We start from the raw sequence: 16,734 nt of genomic DNA, 5'->3' as shown, positions 1-16,734 counted from the left end.
ACTGCTGAGTAGAAATATTCTGTTCAGAAATCTATATTAATAGGCTTATTCACATGCAGGAAAATGTATTGTACGTGGCATTTTTCATCTTTAGGAAAATGTGCAACTTGAGTAATGAAAGTTCATTAAATCTTATTTCAGCTTCGCATAAGAAATGAATTATCCGTAAATTAATATTCCATGAAAATGGATAGTATGCTTACTAACGTGCAGAAAGGTAGTGAGGATTCCTTGCCAGTACAAATAATCATTAAATACCATATTTATATAATGTTTGGAACTACTGAAACTAATGTATCAACTGACTTAAATGCTGATGGGATGTATTAATTGTTGTGCAAAAATGACGTGGTCTCTTGAACCTGACATGTGCTGCCACTGCTGCCATTCCTTTACAGCAATTTCTTTACTATTTTATTAAAAACTTTTAATAACTAATTTCTTTCAGTTTCCTTTAATCCTATGCAGATGAACACTGAAGGGAAGGATAGGCTTTGTTGCAATTGCAGACATTTGAGAGAGGATAAAGCCTCTTATGCTAGGAGGATAAATGGGAATACGTACATGTCTCTGGACAGTCGTCTCAGGCTTCAGCTCCGGAGGCTGAGCTGAAAAATGGGATTGCTGGTTTCCTTCTGCATCCCAGATGGAAAACACAGAGAGCCCCATGCCTGCAGGGGCTGGACTGTGTCATCAAACTCAAGGAAATAGAAAAGACCCTCTAGGGCAACAAACCCCAGGCTAGAGTCTCCACTTTATGGCATGCCTTGTAACCTCAGGAGCAGGAAGTAGGTACAGACAAAAAGCAGATACACCAATGCAATTGCAAGGAGATATATAAGACAGCTCTGACACATCCCTAGAGTTCTTTGGCTATCCCTGCTTTTGTGTTCAACAGTAGTTCCAAAAACCATGAGATGCTGCTTCTGAGAGTTGGAGGTAAGGGGCAACCTACCAAGTCTTGTCTGGAAAAATATTTGTTTGTGTCTGTCTTGAGTAGACTGAGTGGGTGATGTTGTACAAAGAAGCTCCCAGAAAACAATTTGTATGCCTTAAACCAGTTATTTCACGAAGTCTTGTTGAATTTCAGTTTAGTAAGAGAAATTAATACTAAGGCATAGAATGGATGTTGAATGCTTTTTAATTTAAATTAAAATCATTATAGATCTTTACAAATTATAATTTTTAATCTGCTTTTTAACATGTAGTGAGGGAATTGATTCCATCAAGATAGGTTAGGGAGTTATTCACTCAGGAAAATCAGAGGGAAGACAAAAATAAGTTAAAATGTGTAAGATTAATTACTTGTGCACTTTCACATGTAAAATATTAGCTACCTTTTGAAGGATGTTATTGTTGATAAAGTAACTTAGTTTTATTACTCTACAGACATAAATGTGAGATTTCAATGGTATGTAAGGATTGCAAACATGGTTTGGTGGAAGCACATGAACCAGTCACCCTCATGGATTTGGGAACTTTACGATACACATGTGGAAACTTGTACTACTGCATTAATTGCATCATCTGCCTGCTACCTTCAGCAGTATAGTCAAATAGCAAAAGTCAATACGATAATTGAATTGCCAGCTTCTATGCAATTACAAAGTATATGATATAAATATAAGGTTTAATGTCCCTTCCATTACTTCCCCTTTCTTCACAGTCCAATTGATTTTTCACATCTTTTTTTTTTTTCCTAACCACTTTAACTGGTACTAATCACTGCACAGAAACTTTCTTGGTGTCTTTTCATGACCTGCTTTTACTACAGCACTATTAAGAAGCACATGTGAAAGGATGTAATAAATTTTTTTCAAAGGCTGATTGCCACTGAGTTAATGATGGTAGTGAATTTATTTGCTTTCTGATGGTAGTTCTATTTTTTTGGATGAAGAGAAAGAGGAAAATTTGACTGTGTAGTCATACACAATGATATGTGTAAGAAAGCTTAATTAAAAGCTTAATTCATTAACCCTAATGGCCCTGCCTGGACTCCAGTGGCAGCATCCACATCTCATGAGCATAGAAGCTGATGGAAGCAACTCCTTAAAAACCAATGGATGTACAAACATGTAAAAAAAAAAAAAAAAAGATCCTTCTCAGCTTTATATCTTATTAATTCACTATTGATGTTGTCATCTGCAGTGTTGGGTAAAGTTGTATATGCTTTAACAAACAGCTCCGAGAGCCTCCTTAGTGCAGATGAAGCTGTCTGTCCCAGGAACTTGTAGTGCTTTTTATATTTTTATTTTATAACCTGTCGACTATACTTGTTGGATACATCAGTTCTTGTCCTGAAGTTATGCTGTAATTGGAGCTGCTTTAAGACCCATAGCATCAGATGTGATACACAAGTATTACACTGTATTTTTTGTTTTAGTGAAAACTTTTGATACAGAAATACTTTGATCTGATTTAATATTTGGCTTCACGTGGAAATACTCTCACTGTCCTATTCCTGGAAAATACAAGTATTCATGACTTGATAGATAAATACACTTTTAAAATGAATGGAATTTCTTTTGAAAACCTCTGTTCCTTGCAAGTCCTGAGATCCTAAGCACCAGAGAAGAAAGAAACTGAGCTTTTCCTGGTTGTGGTTACAGCAGTGGTATCATTCCTGTGTTGCAGTGAATTGAGCATATGTACTTGCTGAGGGCTGCTTACTTGTGTGCAACTATCAACAGCAATCTGTTAAGTCTGGCAAAGGGTTCTTCATGAAAGTTGAAGAGATGTGTAAGGTCTGTTGCTGTTTTTTACATTGTTTGCCACGTTGCTTCTCCCTAGACCTGGAGAGTACAAGGGCAACATAGATAGTGGAGAGGTCTTCTTATCAAGAAGAGAGGATTCTGCATAACTGGCTGCTTGTGATCTTCTGTTGGATGGCACCAGTTCTGCTGTACTAATATTTTCTGTGAGATTTGTACTGTCCGGTTAATCTCTTTCGGGAGTTGGAGTAAGGATATGAAAATGAACACTTGCTCTTAAAAACAGATTATTTTCTTTTACTTTATTCTTGGATTGATACATTGACAGTAAGTTGAAAGGGATTTTACAGTATTATTATGCAGTATATATGTGTATTTATTGCAGGAATAGATTTTAAACAATATTCTTTTTTTTTTTTTTTCTCTGATGGAAAGAAACAAATACTATAATATTTTTATTTAAAACAATATATAGCTCAATCTTTGTTGGGTGATGGTAGTAAAAATATCTGAAAATGCTCATACTTGTATATTCATATGATATAGTGGATGTCTTTACATTTGAATGCATGTTAAAATTTTAATTACATAAGATCTTTGCACATGTGGTACTCTTGGTTCTTCCAGACAGAGAGAACAAGCAGCACTGACCAAATTATGGAAACAAAAGTGTGAAAACTTTTTTTTTCCTGTATATTGTTATTTTATTTCTAAAGATATTTGGGTAGTTTGTCTGATGCCTACTCTGAATGAATATATGCTTGCTTTGAGTATAATGGTTTGATAGTGCTGAACTGCTCCATTAATGTGTGAGGTAGAAAGACAAGGGCAGCTCATTTTTAATGCTTTATGCTTCATCAATGCGAAGAATATAATTTAATACAATTAGGGAAATTAAGTATATGTGCAAGCAATAATTAAGGCATCATAGTTTTTTGTGGAATAGGAGGAGATATAAGATGTGAAGTCTTTCATTTACTATTATTTAACTTCTAATGAAAATGATCTCACTTGCTAATAAACAACTTTGCCTTCACTGCTATGTATACCGCTGTGACCAAGCTTTTTATGTTTGTGACTACAGATAATATTTAAAGTAATTGCTAAAATTAGTGGGAAAAAAGGGTGTGTGTGTGTGCATGTATCTGCACTGTAATATCACTTTATTAAATCTGCGCTATAATTGCATAAAAATGCACGTTAAGATCTACTGCAGTTACGTTTAGGTGCAGTATTCCACAGTGAGTGGTGGGAGTTTCCATAAAGTGGTAAGCCCATTTTTGAGTTCCTTATTAGTAAAGTTTGTTTAAAGCACTTTAGTAAGATCCTGCTTTTAACAACCAATGATTTTGCTACAGTGACTGAAATTTATGAGACGTTTTCTAGTCTAGATGGGCTAAATTTTTAGAGGTAAAGCAAGGAAAGACCAACAGTTCCCAAGAAGGAAGTTAAGAAAAATACATAGCTCTTCCCAATTTTAAAATTAAAACTCTATAACTATAGGTACAGATCTTGTTTGTCAAGGCTGTGATTTGGTAATGGGCCATTTCTCATAGAGCCTTTGATGCACTCAAGTTCTCTATCACTCCTCTGGCCAGCTGCTGGAGGGCAGGAGGGAATTTAATCAGATATTCTGAACGTGGGGAGGAATAAATCTTGCTAAAGTAGAACGGAGGGAAGTAATGTGTGTGTGTGTGTGTGTGTGTATATATATATGTATACAGGAAAAGGAGTGAAAATGACAGAAGGTGGGGACACAAGAAAAGACTGTGAGGATGTGATACCAGGTTAGTTAGAAGCAGGAGCATAATTACATGCAAGGATAGAGCAGAAGAAAACAGGAGATTTAATGTTTGTTTTTCTGAGAAAAGGAGAACAATTAAGTTTCTAAGAAATACTGTTTTACGTTCTTGAGTCCCAGCCTCCACTGTGATGACTTAGCTTCCTCTGTGTGACCTTTAAGTCCCTGCTCCACTCCACCTTTGTCCACCTTTCTCTCAGCTAGCCACTAGATGAGCAAAAGCTAACATATGGTGCCTTCGATTATAAGTGATGCATTTTTATGTTTTGGCAGCCCAAAAGAACAAATAACTGTGATCTTTCCTTCACAGAGAGCAGTAATTTAAATAACTTTTTTCCTTTTTCCAGACAGAGCTTAACAAATATTGGTTGTGTTTGCAGAATTTGATCTACAAGGCAAATTTTAAGGGTGGCTGGCAGACAACGTCTTTTTTCCTATTAAAAAGGAAATTAGCAAACTAGAAAGAGGTCACTGTAAAGCTCTCTCATCACACAAAACATTAAGGCTGATGAGAGAAGGATGTTTTCTTCTGTTCTAGGACAAAACTGAGGTTCTGGAGTTACATTTCTTTGGAGGTTTTGCTTCTGCCCAGTTTACACAGATGGATTTGCTAGAGAGCAAGCAATAGCTGGTGTCAGGGTATACACCTGAACACAATTCCCTCGTGTAGTAGATCGCTTTGACTTAAACCTGAACTTTGCATTGCTGATGACCGCCAAGAACCCGACAAATAGAACAATTATTTGTCCAGGTCTTTTGAAGCTTACTCTTTCATTGCCAAGAGGCAGATTAGCTCAGTCCTCAATAGCTGTGGCATGCATGTGGGTATATCAGATGTGGATGACTGGCAGACCTACCAGCTGAATAGCTGCTGATCTTGCTAGGGGTGCCTGTGCACTCTGGCAAAACGTTTCAACGTTCATCTCTAGAGAAAGAATCTTTAGCCAAAAGTAAAGCCTTTGTTAAAATATATTGAAAAAGAGATTATTTTTAAGAGAGAGGCATTTCACTAAAACTGGTTTTGTGAAAAAATTCCCAACAGAATATTAATGAAGGTTCAGAAAGTTCACTGTTGAGAACTAGGGCCTATGTGGAGCAGTTTGTGTTATGCTCTAAACCAGCAGTTCCAAAGATAGATGGTGCAGCACAGTCAGATCCAGTTGCAGTTGCACTTTTAACAGATACATTATATTATATCTGTACTGTGAACGCTTCAAATTTAATAAATTTTGAAATACACTTAAAATTAAACTCAGTGCAACTTTAATTAGTCACCCAATTTAGTTGATATGCTAAACCAAAATTCCTACTGTCTCCAGTACTTACAGTATAAAAAGTGCAAGAAACTGCCAGAAAATAAGCTGTAATACAGCCAGCAAGCAAGGAAAAGGGGCAATATGGAGAGATTCCAGTTCAACATTACCTTAATTAAGAAAAGTTATTGCTGGTTTAAATAAAGCAGGATTCTTTCTCTTAGTCAGCTTAGTTCACTATTGCTACCAAAGCTATGAGCTAAACTGGCCGTTATCTGACAAAATTTCTGAGAACTGATACTGTTAGATGGGAACACTGCTAGAGTGAATGTTTCTCAAGCTTTTTTGCAGATAAGTAAACAGTTCAGAGCAGACTTAATATAACTGAGGGCGTTAGTGTAATTAGAGATGAAGGAGGTGGGAATGTATTTCAGAAAAAAGGTAAGGATGCTGCCTCCTTTTTAACGTTAATTAGGTTGTAAAATAATATGGTAATTAGCCAGGGTTTTTAAACTGATTTGTGCAAATTAAACACTAATTGACACCTTCCCTTCCCTTCCTTATAGAAAAAGCCTAGAACATATAACTTCCTTATTCTTTGCTGTCTTAAGACTTTTGAGAAGAAAAAAAGTGGGAAAGTGCTTTTGGGAAAAACGGTACTCAATGCCTTTGATAATCTTTTCTGTGTTTTGAGACGAACTTGAAACCTACTTGTAACATATGCTTTATAATCAAGTGTCATAAAATTTTATAGGAATGTTAATGCTGTTAATTAAAACTAAAGATGAAGTAGTGTTTTATATGAAATACTCAGGTCTGTAAAATTGAAAGGAACTGTCAAGTCACTCAGATTTCTTGTGGTTAGAGCTGCAGTCAGTTTCCAGGAAATGCAGGACAGCAGGAGTATAACTCCTAGAGAGTAGGGCATGATGGAAACCCTGAGGGATCCTTTAAAACTAATTTGAAGTTGAAAACTGAAATCAGGAATGTTGACAGAAGCGTATTATAGAAATACTAGTCAAGAGATCCTGAGGAAGGTTGATATAACCCCTTGTATTACTGTGAAATGTGCCAAAACATGATGACAGTACTGCACGAGAAGAAGGCATGTTTCAGAGAGTCTGTAAGGAGTAAGTAGTCCAGCTTGGTTGGATTACTGTGGGGAAGCACCACATGTGCTTGTCCTGCTCTTGCACCCTTCTCTGGTTTTGTCCTTTCAAAGAAGAAGAATGTTGGATCTAACCCAGCGTGGCTGTGCATATGTTATACTGGCATTTGCTAAAAATGGGAGGAAAGTCCTGTTTGATGCATGCCAACTCTGAGATAAGCATAGAGATTGATTATCAGGCTTTATGAACTAGTTAAAATGCTTCATCAGCTGGAGAAGTTCATTATTGTTATATATAGTTATGTTTTTCTACATTCACACCATTATCTTAAATCTGAATAAATCTGGATTGACGTCACTGGCTCTACCTTTTTTTTCACTTGACCTATTTGCTAACCTTGAATTTATTTTTCCTTATTACCGTGGTTGTCTGCAAGAATACTGACTGCCTTTAGCAAAAGTATTTGAAAAATTATTGTTTAAAATAAAAGCTAGGGAGAGAGGTAGCGTGATTACTAACATGAAAATTACTCATTTTGTGTGAATGCTTTAATAAGATTCTTAGAGAGAAAATTCCTCTTTTTGTGTGCTTTGGTGGCAATAAATAGAAGAGGCTAGAACTGCAACTGATTTGGGTGGACAAACACAATCCTAACAAGGATAAGTATTCTAGTTACTTGCGCATATTTGTTCTGTCTGTTTATTTGTTCAAGGCTCATAGTATGAGCAATGAATATTAATATTTTCGTGCTGCAGGCATAGATTGCTCACAGGCTTGATAATTACAACTGAAAATTGCCATTAAGTATCAGGTATAAGTGGAGTGTGCTGCAACCCAAAAGACTAATGTGATTGATGGAACAGCTGTATGAAGGGTAGGATTCTGCATTATAAAACCTTCATATTGTGTACTAGAATTACACCTACATAAATGTTTCATGTTTAGTTTTCATTTTACCATGTGTTGTTATTATTATTCTTTTAAATACAAATGAAGTTAATTAAAATAAGGGAATAAAGCTTTTCTTTTCTTTTTTTTTTTTTAAATTTCATTTTGTCATCCTGCTCCCCCAGCATGCTGTTTTCTCTCTACCAATACAAATGCAAGAGAATAGTAACATTTATTTTAAAAATGATGATAATGATAATAATGAAAAGCCTATATGCATACATTATAATGTATTCAAGTGTAGGATTGTGCCCTTATGATTTGGTTTTTTTCCTTCTTACCCTATCCTGAGATTTCTCTATAAAGTAAAATAGATTTTACTGGATGATTTATATTTCCAGGAAGTTTATTTTGACTTCCTTTTTTTTTTTTTTTTTTTTTTTTTTTTTTTTTTTTTCTCCCCTCCATGTCAGTTTGTTACTTTAATGGTTGTGTCCCAGCAACTGAGGGTATATAGGGAAATTGGGTATTACTTCAGATTTTCTGATCTTTCATACGCCCAAAGAATATAATGTTATAATATCAAGTTGAATTAAAAGTAACTAAAAGAGTGTGGACTGATACAAAGATATATAGAAAGTCTCTCTTTGCTTCTACATTGAGAAAAAAATACATAGTTTCTCTGTCATGAAATTTGATGTTTTTTGTTTGTTTGTTTTTTTAAACCTGTATTTCTTTATTATGTCTTACACTATAAACTCATGGAGGTATATAGCATTGCTGTTCTTTTTAAAATAAAATGCTTCTTGTCCCTTATAGTTGTGGTTAATCTTTTGGGCAACTCTGTCAATCGTAGGGCTGCAAAAAAACAGCACAATCTTTCTGACTTTCTAAGGCATATCAAATCACTTCATAACTGATATTTTTTTTTTGTTTGGTAACTTAGAGAAGCACTGTTCATTTTTTACACAGGTTGTCAAGTATTCAAAATCCAGGAAAGACAACTTGATTACTTGTTCAAAAGTGTGAAACATCTTTTAAATTGAGGAAGTTATATGTGCTGTCAGGTTTTACTATCATCCATAATGATGTCATAATGTAATGGAGATCCATGAAATATAGGAATTAGGAAGTGCCTATATGTGTCTTCTGACATGTTACAGTTTAGCATTAATCAAAAGATGAATTTAAATGGATAATATGTAACACTGCATTTTGCATGATCAAATAGGCTTTTACTGAACTCTGTAGAAACAGCACTGATGCATGAGGTGGAACACAAATAAATGGATACAAAGATGTGAGATATGAAAGACAAAAACAGGTAATGGAGGTATGTAGTATATCACTGAAGCATCATCTTTTCCTTTCCCATTCCTTTTCTGGGCCTGAGGATAACAAACTGAAGAAGATATGCTGAGTTAGACATTCAAACATGGAAGAAAGATGGAATTCATGTACAGTGTTGAGCATATTATTCTATTATCTTCACAAATTCTCTTTCCAGATGTTCAGATTTAAAGTAAAATCTTATCTTTCTCTTTGAATTCTACATATGCAGGATTGTATGCAGACCTGGTTTTATAATTGGTTTTTTGTGAAATAGCAAAATGACTTAGAGCTCCTGTCACTGTGAATGCCTGATTGAATTAATTATTATTCTCCAGTATAATTATTTTGAATGCATTAAACAGCATTTTGAGGACTTAATTGGCTTTTTTTTGGATGGACAAATGTACATCGAAACATAGGGTTTAATTCCTGTATTTCTGTTTTATCAGTAAATGTTGTACTGATGTGATAACTTTGCATCATGATAATGAGAATATTGTTTTGGGAAACAGCTGAACAGTGTAGGTCCACTTTAGGTATAGTAGCTCAATGGAAAAATAAAGTAGGTCTGTGCCCTGATACCCTATGTAAAGAAATGTCTGTGAGTTCCTACAGATGGTGGGTTTGGGGAACAAGGAGAAAGAAGGGGAAAGTCAAAGACAACAAAGAACAGGAAAAATCTTTTTATTTAGCTACTCTATTGTCGGAATCTCATGACCTCAAATATTGAAAAGCAGAAAGGGTGACCCTGCTTTCAGCTCTATGTCATTCTATTCAACTCTTCTCCTTTATGTTTTAGTTATTATACCACCATCAGTAGTCCTTGGACTTCCACCTTCATTTACCTAATAAGAAGTTAATCAACTTAAAGTTTAGAATTTACAGTATTCTGACATTTCTGTTTTAATGACAGGTTGAGACTTCCTTGAATATAAGACTGTTGAGGTAGTTACCAACTATCTGTTTGAAAATATTTTCTTACAGCCCTTGTCCCAACTACATTTTGCTATAAACTTCCAGACAAGCTAATGTTCTGTATTATAAGGAAAATCATTTAGACTTTTCTTATATGATCACAATGATATTAGCGGAATCGATCAGCTATACAAGGTAGGACAAAATACAAAGTATTTTTACCGAATATCTTCTATGTGAGTAAATTGTATTTAAAAAAAAAAAAAAGTTTTGTTAGAAGATGGAAATAAGTAGTTAAGGAAAACAAAGTTTAGAAAGCAGATGCATATTCTGGAAAACAATAAAACTGTTTCTTCACTAAAGTAGACAGAAATTATTTGTTTTTTAAAATGTCATTGTGAGAAACCAAGAAAAGATTCTATCAAGGATAACAGTAGATTGTTAATTCTTCTGTAGCGTAATAACCTGTTATCGTTCAAAGCTATATCTTATCAAATAAGAATATTTTTAATACAAATTGTATTGCAGTGCAGCCAAAGATGTCATCACATAAGGGAATCTCTGCATGTGATGGCAGGGTATTTAGAAAAAAAAAGAGTTTTCTATGAGTTTGAATCTGTGGTTGACTACATTGTGCTGTTTCTGTTTTGTAGGTGGGTGAGGTGGGGGAGGGACCATCCATGTATTTTCCTATTTGCATTGCAAAAGCCATGCTTATGGTGGTAGCTAGTACCCCTTCAACAAGTAATTCCTGTTTTGTGTGTTACATGAGCTGTGGAAGCTTTTCTGCAAGACCATCAGCTGGATGATCGATGTTTGAGAATAATGAGCAATCAGATACAGAGTCTTCATTAATCTTGAAGGCCTTAATTACTAGGATTAGGCAATTTTCCCAAAATTGTTAGAGTAGATGACTATAAATAGTAAGGTTGACCCCTTCCAGCAATAACAGGAAAAGTTTTTCAACTGGAAGTTTCTTACATTTTTCAATAAGATTTGCTATTCACATTATTTAAATTTTACATGGTATTGAGACTGGTAACTTCTGTCCAAAAACAAGTATTCAGAAAAGAAGTTCTTTATGTGCTTTTAAAAGGGAATGACCATCAAAACAGAAGAGCTTCTCTTGAATAGATTTCCAGAATACCTCTCTGAGTCTGAACTCTCTGTTCTCTGAGTCTTATTTCATTTGCCTACTGAAGGAAGTTGACTTGGTACGGATAACTTCTCGCTAATAGTTCAAGCTAAGTCTTGAACAGAAGTTTGTAGGCTGAGAAGGCTACTCATTTGATTGCAGCTCTGGCTGTCAGAATCTCAGATGTGATCTGTAAGATAAGTTTTCCACTTTGGAAAGCTTATTCCATTTTGTTAAAGGTAAATTATGTCTATAAGGGCTGCACAACTGGAGAGAATTAGGAAAATATTTTCCTAAGAAAAAGAACATAAAAGGAAAAGACTGACAGTATACCAAGTATCTATTTCTGTTTGCAAGTAATGATGATCATGGACGCTATGTGCTTTTTTTTTTTCAGATGGAAATCTGCAATGATACATGCAATACAAACATGCCTAAATGCATTCTATGGTCCTGATGGTTTCAGTCCCCGTATTTGAGTGTTCTGACCTCTGTTTTTGGAATAAATTTGTGCTTTAAGGTAGGGTGCAGATGTTTTAGTTGTGAAACGGAAGCTAGGTTTCATGGGTTTTGCTTCCATCAGGAACTAGGGCTTTAACCCTTATTTTCTTCTTTATTGACTTCTACCTCAGGCACCGTCTGATTGGGTTGTTAGCAAAGCAGAACTTCTTGCCATCTTAAAAAGTCTACGTGTATGATGGCTTTTACGTTGAATGACTGCTGAATTCAAATCACAGGTGTCTGTCTGACCAGTCTTTATATTTCCCTTTCTCTATTGGTAAGACTATAAAATTATGGAAACTCTGACAGCTGTGCACAGTTCTTCAGCCTTAAACTGTTAAGCTACACGAATGGATGAGGATGCGTATTTTCTAGTATTCAGTTTTTGCTTAAAGCCTTAAGTTGAAGGTTTGTCACAGTACCTCATGAAGAAATATTCTGCATTCTATAGGATATATTTTGCATTTAACCTTATATATAATGAATCTTGGACTTACACAGCCCAAAGTTAATGTAACATTTCCTCTTTGTAAATAATGAGCTATTATTTTTAAAATTACTTGTTACCGAAGTATGAAATCAGTATTATTCTGAATGCTTTACTGTGGAATAGGAACTGTTTCATTTCAATTTGAGATAGGATATAAATTGATCTTAAGGATTTTACGTACTGAAATTTAGCGTAGGGTGATATCACTGTGTTTAAAGCATCTGTGAGGAAACACTTCTCTGCTTAAGATCAGACCTCTGAACAGACTTGCAACACAATGTCTCCTTTGTTTGTCACTGATAGCTAAACCCCATATGCATTCTGTTGCTGAATATTTGTGACACCTTCAAGATCAAAGAAATGCTGCCAACAAGACTAGTTAAGAGAAAATTTGACCTACTTTTATATTTGGCTCCCTTTGCCTGCCAGAACCAGGTAGATCTGTTCCACAGGTCTTCAGTGCAGATGTCCACTCTGACACTGAGATATGGGTGCACTGTCATTGCAAAACAAACAAAAAATCAGTATTACAAGTAGTCAGAGGTTAAACACTTTTCTGGTCTCCCCCTTTCTCAGAGGTGCAAGGGAGCTTGCTGGCAGAAGGATTGTGAAGGTTGCAAATTTGGTTTGTGTGTATGTTTGTTTTCCATCCTTTTTCTGCTGCTCTGCAACACCAGAATAAGGGATCGATTTGCTTTCTGTGCTTGGTTTAAACAACTTTTAACAGTTCAAGACACAAGTATATTGCAGATTTCATTCTTCCACGTAAATGAGAAGTAATTGGCTAAACATCTGCTTTTTTCAAACCTACGTTTTTACTTTACAGGCTGTGATAAAGTTTTCCTTATGTAGTACATCACTGAAACTGTGTATTAGTAAACTATTTGTCAAATAGTAGAGATCAGTTTGTACTTTATGTTACCAAAAATTCTTGTTGTGCTTCTACTTTTCCCTTTGCCCTTTACCGTACATTACAATGCTTTGTAACAGTTTAGTATTCCCACTTGTATTGTGTAAACTGAGATACAAAACTGGCTAGTTGTAAAAATAAAGTGTGCTGTAGAGGAAGAGAAAATCATAGGTGCTTCTCACACTTTTCATATGAACAATTCTGCATATTATGTTTAAGTGAGCATACCTTAAAAATGCCAGTGAAGTTTGATTGTGAAGAGAGCTGAGATTTTTCTTGGTGTTGTTTTTTGTAGGTTTTTTTTGGTAAGTTTTCTCGCTTTGTATAGATGTGTAACATTGATCAGGTGAACCACACCAAGAAGTTTTCAAAGCACTGCTGTTGAAACTTCAGCTTTTTAAGGAATGATGTTCTGAATTTGATTTTGTTGACAAAAATGAAATAAGAGCAGTTTAATAAGGTACCTAGATAATACGCTTCTGAATTCTCTGCATTAACTATCTCAAATGAGAGATTGGTTTGGGTAGAGTAGAGGAGGGGTTTTCTTTGACTGATCCCTTCTATGCTTAGGTTTTCAAAAGTAGCTTTCCAATTTCTATTAAGCTTGTTTCCAAGAAATCTTGAAGTAAATAGGTCTTATTCATTTGACCAGGTATCAAGAAAAATGCTGACGATAGCTTTATTGTTGGATCTTCACTGAACAAGTATAGAGTCCCATCTTGAAAATTTGATAGTGAATTGCAGGCAGTATGCCTGTGTAAGTTTCTGTAACATGAGGATGTTGTTGGAAGGCTTCAAAAATATAGTATAGACTCTGAGGTTGCAGATTTCCTCTCCAATATCCCTGAACTGGAGCGTTTTCAGTTTTCTTGAGAAGCACATTTCTTACTACATCATTATCATAGAAAGAGTATTCATTGTAAGAAGAGGTAACATCCAAATTACAAGAGCTGCTCTGAAAGTAATGCCTTCTATATTATTATGTTGGCCCACTATGTCAGAGATGCATGTTGGTGGTATGGCAGTAACGGTTGAACCTTTCCATCAGTATTCTGTTACATTTTGTTGCCATGTGACAAATGGCAGCAGAAGGGCAGTTTGACAAATTGGTGTCTGGTATGCAAGGCAGATGAAGCAAAGGTATGTCTATTAATTCCTCCTTGTGGAAAAATGGCACCCATCGACATTCATCAATGCTTGATAAACATTTATGGAGATCAAACAGTGGATGTGAGCACAGTGAGGCAGTGGATGGTGCATTTCAGCAGTGGTGACAGTGATGTGAAAGACCAGCCACGTTCTGGATGGCCATGCACAACTGTCACACCATGAAATGAAGAATGTCTTGATCAGCTCATCCAGGTGAATCCATGGGTTACAACAGGGATACTCTTTATAGCGATGTGCACTGTCTTTTGGGATAGGAAAGGAGTGTTCTTTTTGGATTTCCCAGTACCTAGACAAATTGTCAACTCTGACCACTATGACATGATGCTGATTAAAACTGAAGGCTCAAACTTTCAGAATCAAGCCAGGGAAAAAGACAACCTTGCTTTTACAACACAATAGCACCAGGCCCCATACCAGTTTAAAGACCATGGGGCACATTTCCATTCTTCTCTGGACTGTCCTACAACATCCAAGTATAGTCCAGATTTGGTGTCTTCTGACTTTCATCTGTTCAAGCCAATGAAATGTGAGCAACATTTTCCTAGCAACAATGCTAGGAAATAGCCATAGCAGCTGTGAAGCAGTGAGTCCCTTCTGCTGATGCATGTTTTTACAAGTGCAGTATGCAGACTCTTGATCATCATTGGTGAAAATGCATAGTTAATGACAGTGACTATGTTGGAAAATAGTGTTTTGTAGCTCAGAGTTTGCTATGTATTTGCTGGAAATGTATAGGAGGTAGTACTTTCAGAGTTACATGTATGTAGTAAGGCGAGAGTCAATATTAAAAAGCTGTTGGTATTTATGGAAGTCATCTGTTGCTCAGAAAGCTGAAGTCTCCATTGTGGTAGCAGTAACTCACGTGTTATTCTATTCAATAACATTTAAATACTGACTAGTTTGGAAGCATAATTACATCACCATTTTAGCAATAGCATGAAGTTGTATCACTCAGTTGAATTTGGAAAGTCACCAAAAGAGTGGTCTGTGATGCGTGAGAGATTTGGAGTTTGGAGGCTGGCCACTGGTATCCTGATCTCATCATCCTTGCCTTTGTTCAGAGCTTTAAATAAAAAGGTCACACCATTTTTTCTTTCATTAGTTTCCTCCTCCCCTTCTGAATTATTAATGGCACTGAAGGAGTCTCTGTCTCTTTTTGTGCACTGGATACTTCAGTGACTAAACTCTGCACAAGACCAGTGGAAACTTTAGTTGGTTAGTACAAATCAAGGAAAAGAAAACGAAACTTTGCTTAATGCTTCTTCCTGTATTAAATACTTATGTAAGTGTTTTAAAGCCAGTTTACCAGTCTTTTGCAGTGCTTACAATTCATTACAATTCATGAACATTTAACCCCTGGCACTGTGCTGCCTAATGGCTTTAAACCTAGAAAAAGTATTTTAGATGATGATGGTTATTATTATTATTTTATCTTGAGCTTATTTTTAGTAGTCAAATGTTTAAAAACAGTAAACAGTTTAAAGCTTTTACAGATTGTTCTCTGTATATGAGATCTCATTTTAATGTGGATTTACAAATTTTCTTTCTCCTCTGTCTACTTTTTTCTTATCCAATGACAGAAAGATTCCTAAGGCTACTTTCTCTTTAAGGGCATGCTGCTTACATAAATAGTCCTTTAAACCATCGTCTTGTTTTATAATATTAATTGTTGATCAGGAGACGGGAATTATTCCTTAGAAACGTGTTTTCCTGATTGTGCATGCCTTGTTACTATTTCAATTATGCAGATTCTTGATGCTGTGGAAATTTGTGCTTGATGACGCCAAGGCAGCTGCACGTTGTTAGCATTGTAGGCTGTCAGATGATCATGTGGGATTCTTGCAGCATGCAACATTCAATAGGATTGAAAAAGGGCTTTTGATGCAAGGCATAGCTTTCAGAATATATTTGTGCCTTTTAGTTAGCTTATATAAAATCATAATATTTTATCTTTAAATTTAAAATGCTGCCTCATTTTTCTTCTGGTTGGTTTCATTTTGGCTTCACTAGAAGATGCATCTGGTACATCCACGATTGAGGAGTTTATTAATGATACTGTCGTTCAGTTCACTTACTTTTTTTCCTTTTAGAGTCCTAGCTAGCCCACAGATTACATGATCACATGCTCATTCAGTCATTCATATAGAACACAAACGACCATGCATGTTTTCTTCTTTCTTTTTCCTCTCTGCCTTTTTTCTTCTCTTTAAGTTGCATTGTCATGTTCTCTTTTATCATCAGGCTTAGTCTTTGTCTTCCCTCCGCTGCTATTTGTATATATTTTCCCATGCTTGGTTACTGCAATATTATTTGATTAACGGGCTGTGATGATGATGAACCTGCACACTGGAGGAGCAGCTACTACAGTGGTGATGAAGGGATGTAATAATGGTCGCTATCCTCGGAATTCTCTCTACAGTGACTGCATTATAGAAGAAAAGGCAGTGGTCCTGCAGAAAAAAGACAATGAAGGATTTGGATTTGTGCTCAGAGGGGCAAAAGGTATGTGCTTCTGTGTG

The 16,734-nt window shown here is 35.7% G+C and overlaps 1 protein-coding gene across 1 annotated transcript in view; it reads left to right on the top strand.

The window, feature by feature from the left end:
• Positions 1-16,734, top strand: part of SHANK2 (SH3 and multiple ankyrin repeat domains 2) — a 344,135-nt gene that overhangs the window by 198,911 nt on the left and 128,490 nt on the right. Inside the window, exon 17 of the mRNA XM_042868615.1 lies at positions 16,635-16,717. Within this exon, the coding sequence (XP_042724549.1) occupies positions 16,635-16,717 (83 nt within the window). The remainder of the gene's footprint in view (positions 1-16,634; positions 16,718-16,734) is intronic.

The sequence above is a fragment of the Lagopus leucura genome, unplaced genomic scaffold (assembly GCF_019238085.1).
Source record: "Lagopus leucura isolate 7727_CA_CO unplaced genomic scaffold, USGS_WTPT01 Super-Scaffold_1, whole genome shotgun sequence".
NCBI classification, from domain to species: Eukaryota; Metazoa; Chordata; class Aves; order Galliformes; family Phasianidae; genus Lagopus; species Lagopus leucura.
The sequence above is the reverse complement of the archived record's forward strand: the minus strand, read 5'-3'. Positions and strand labels throughout refer to the sequence as shown.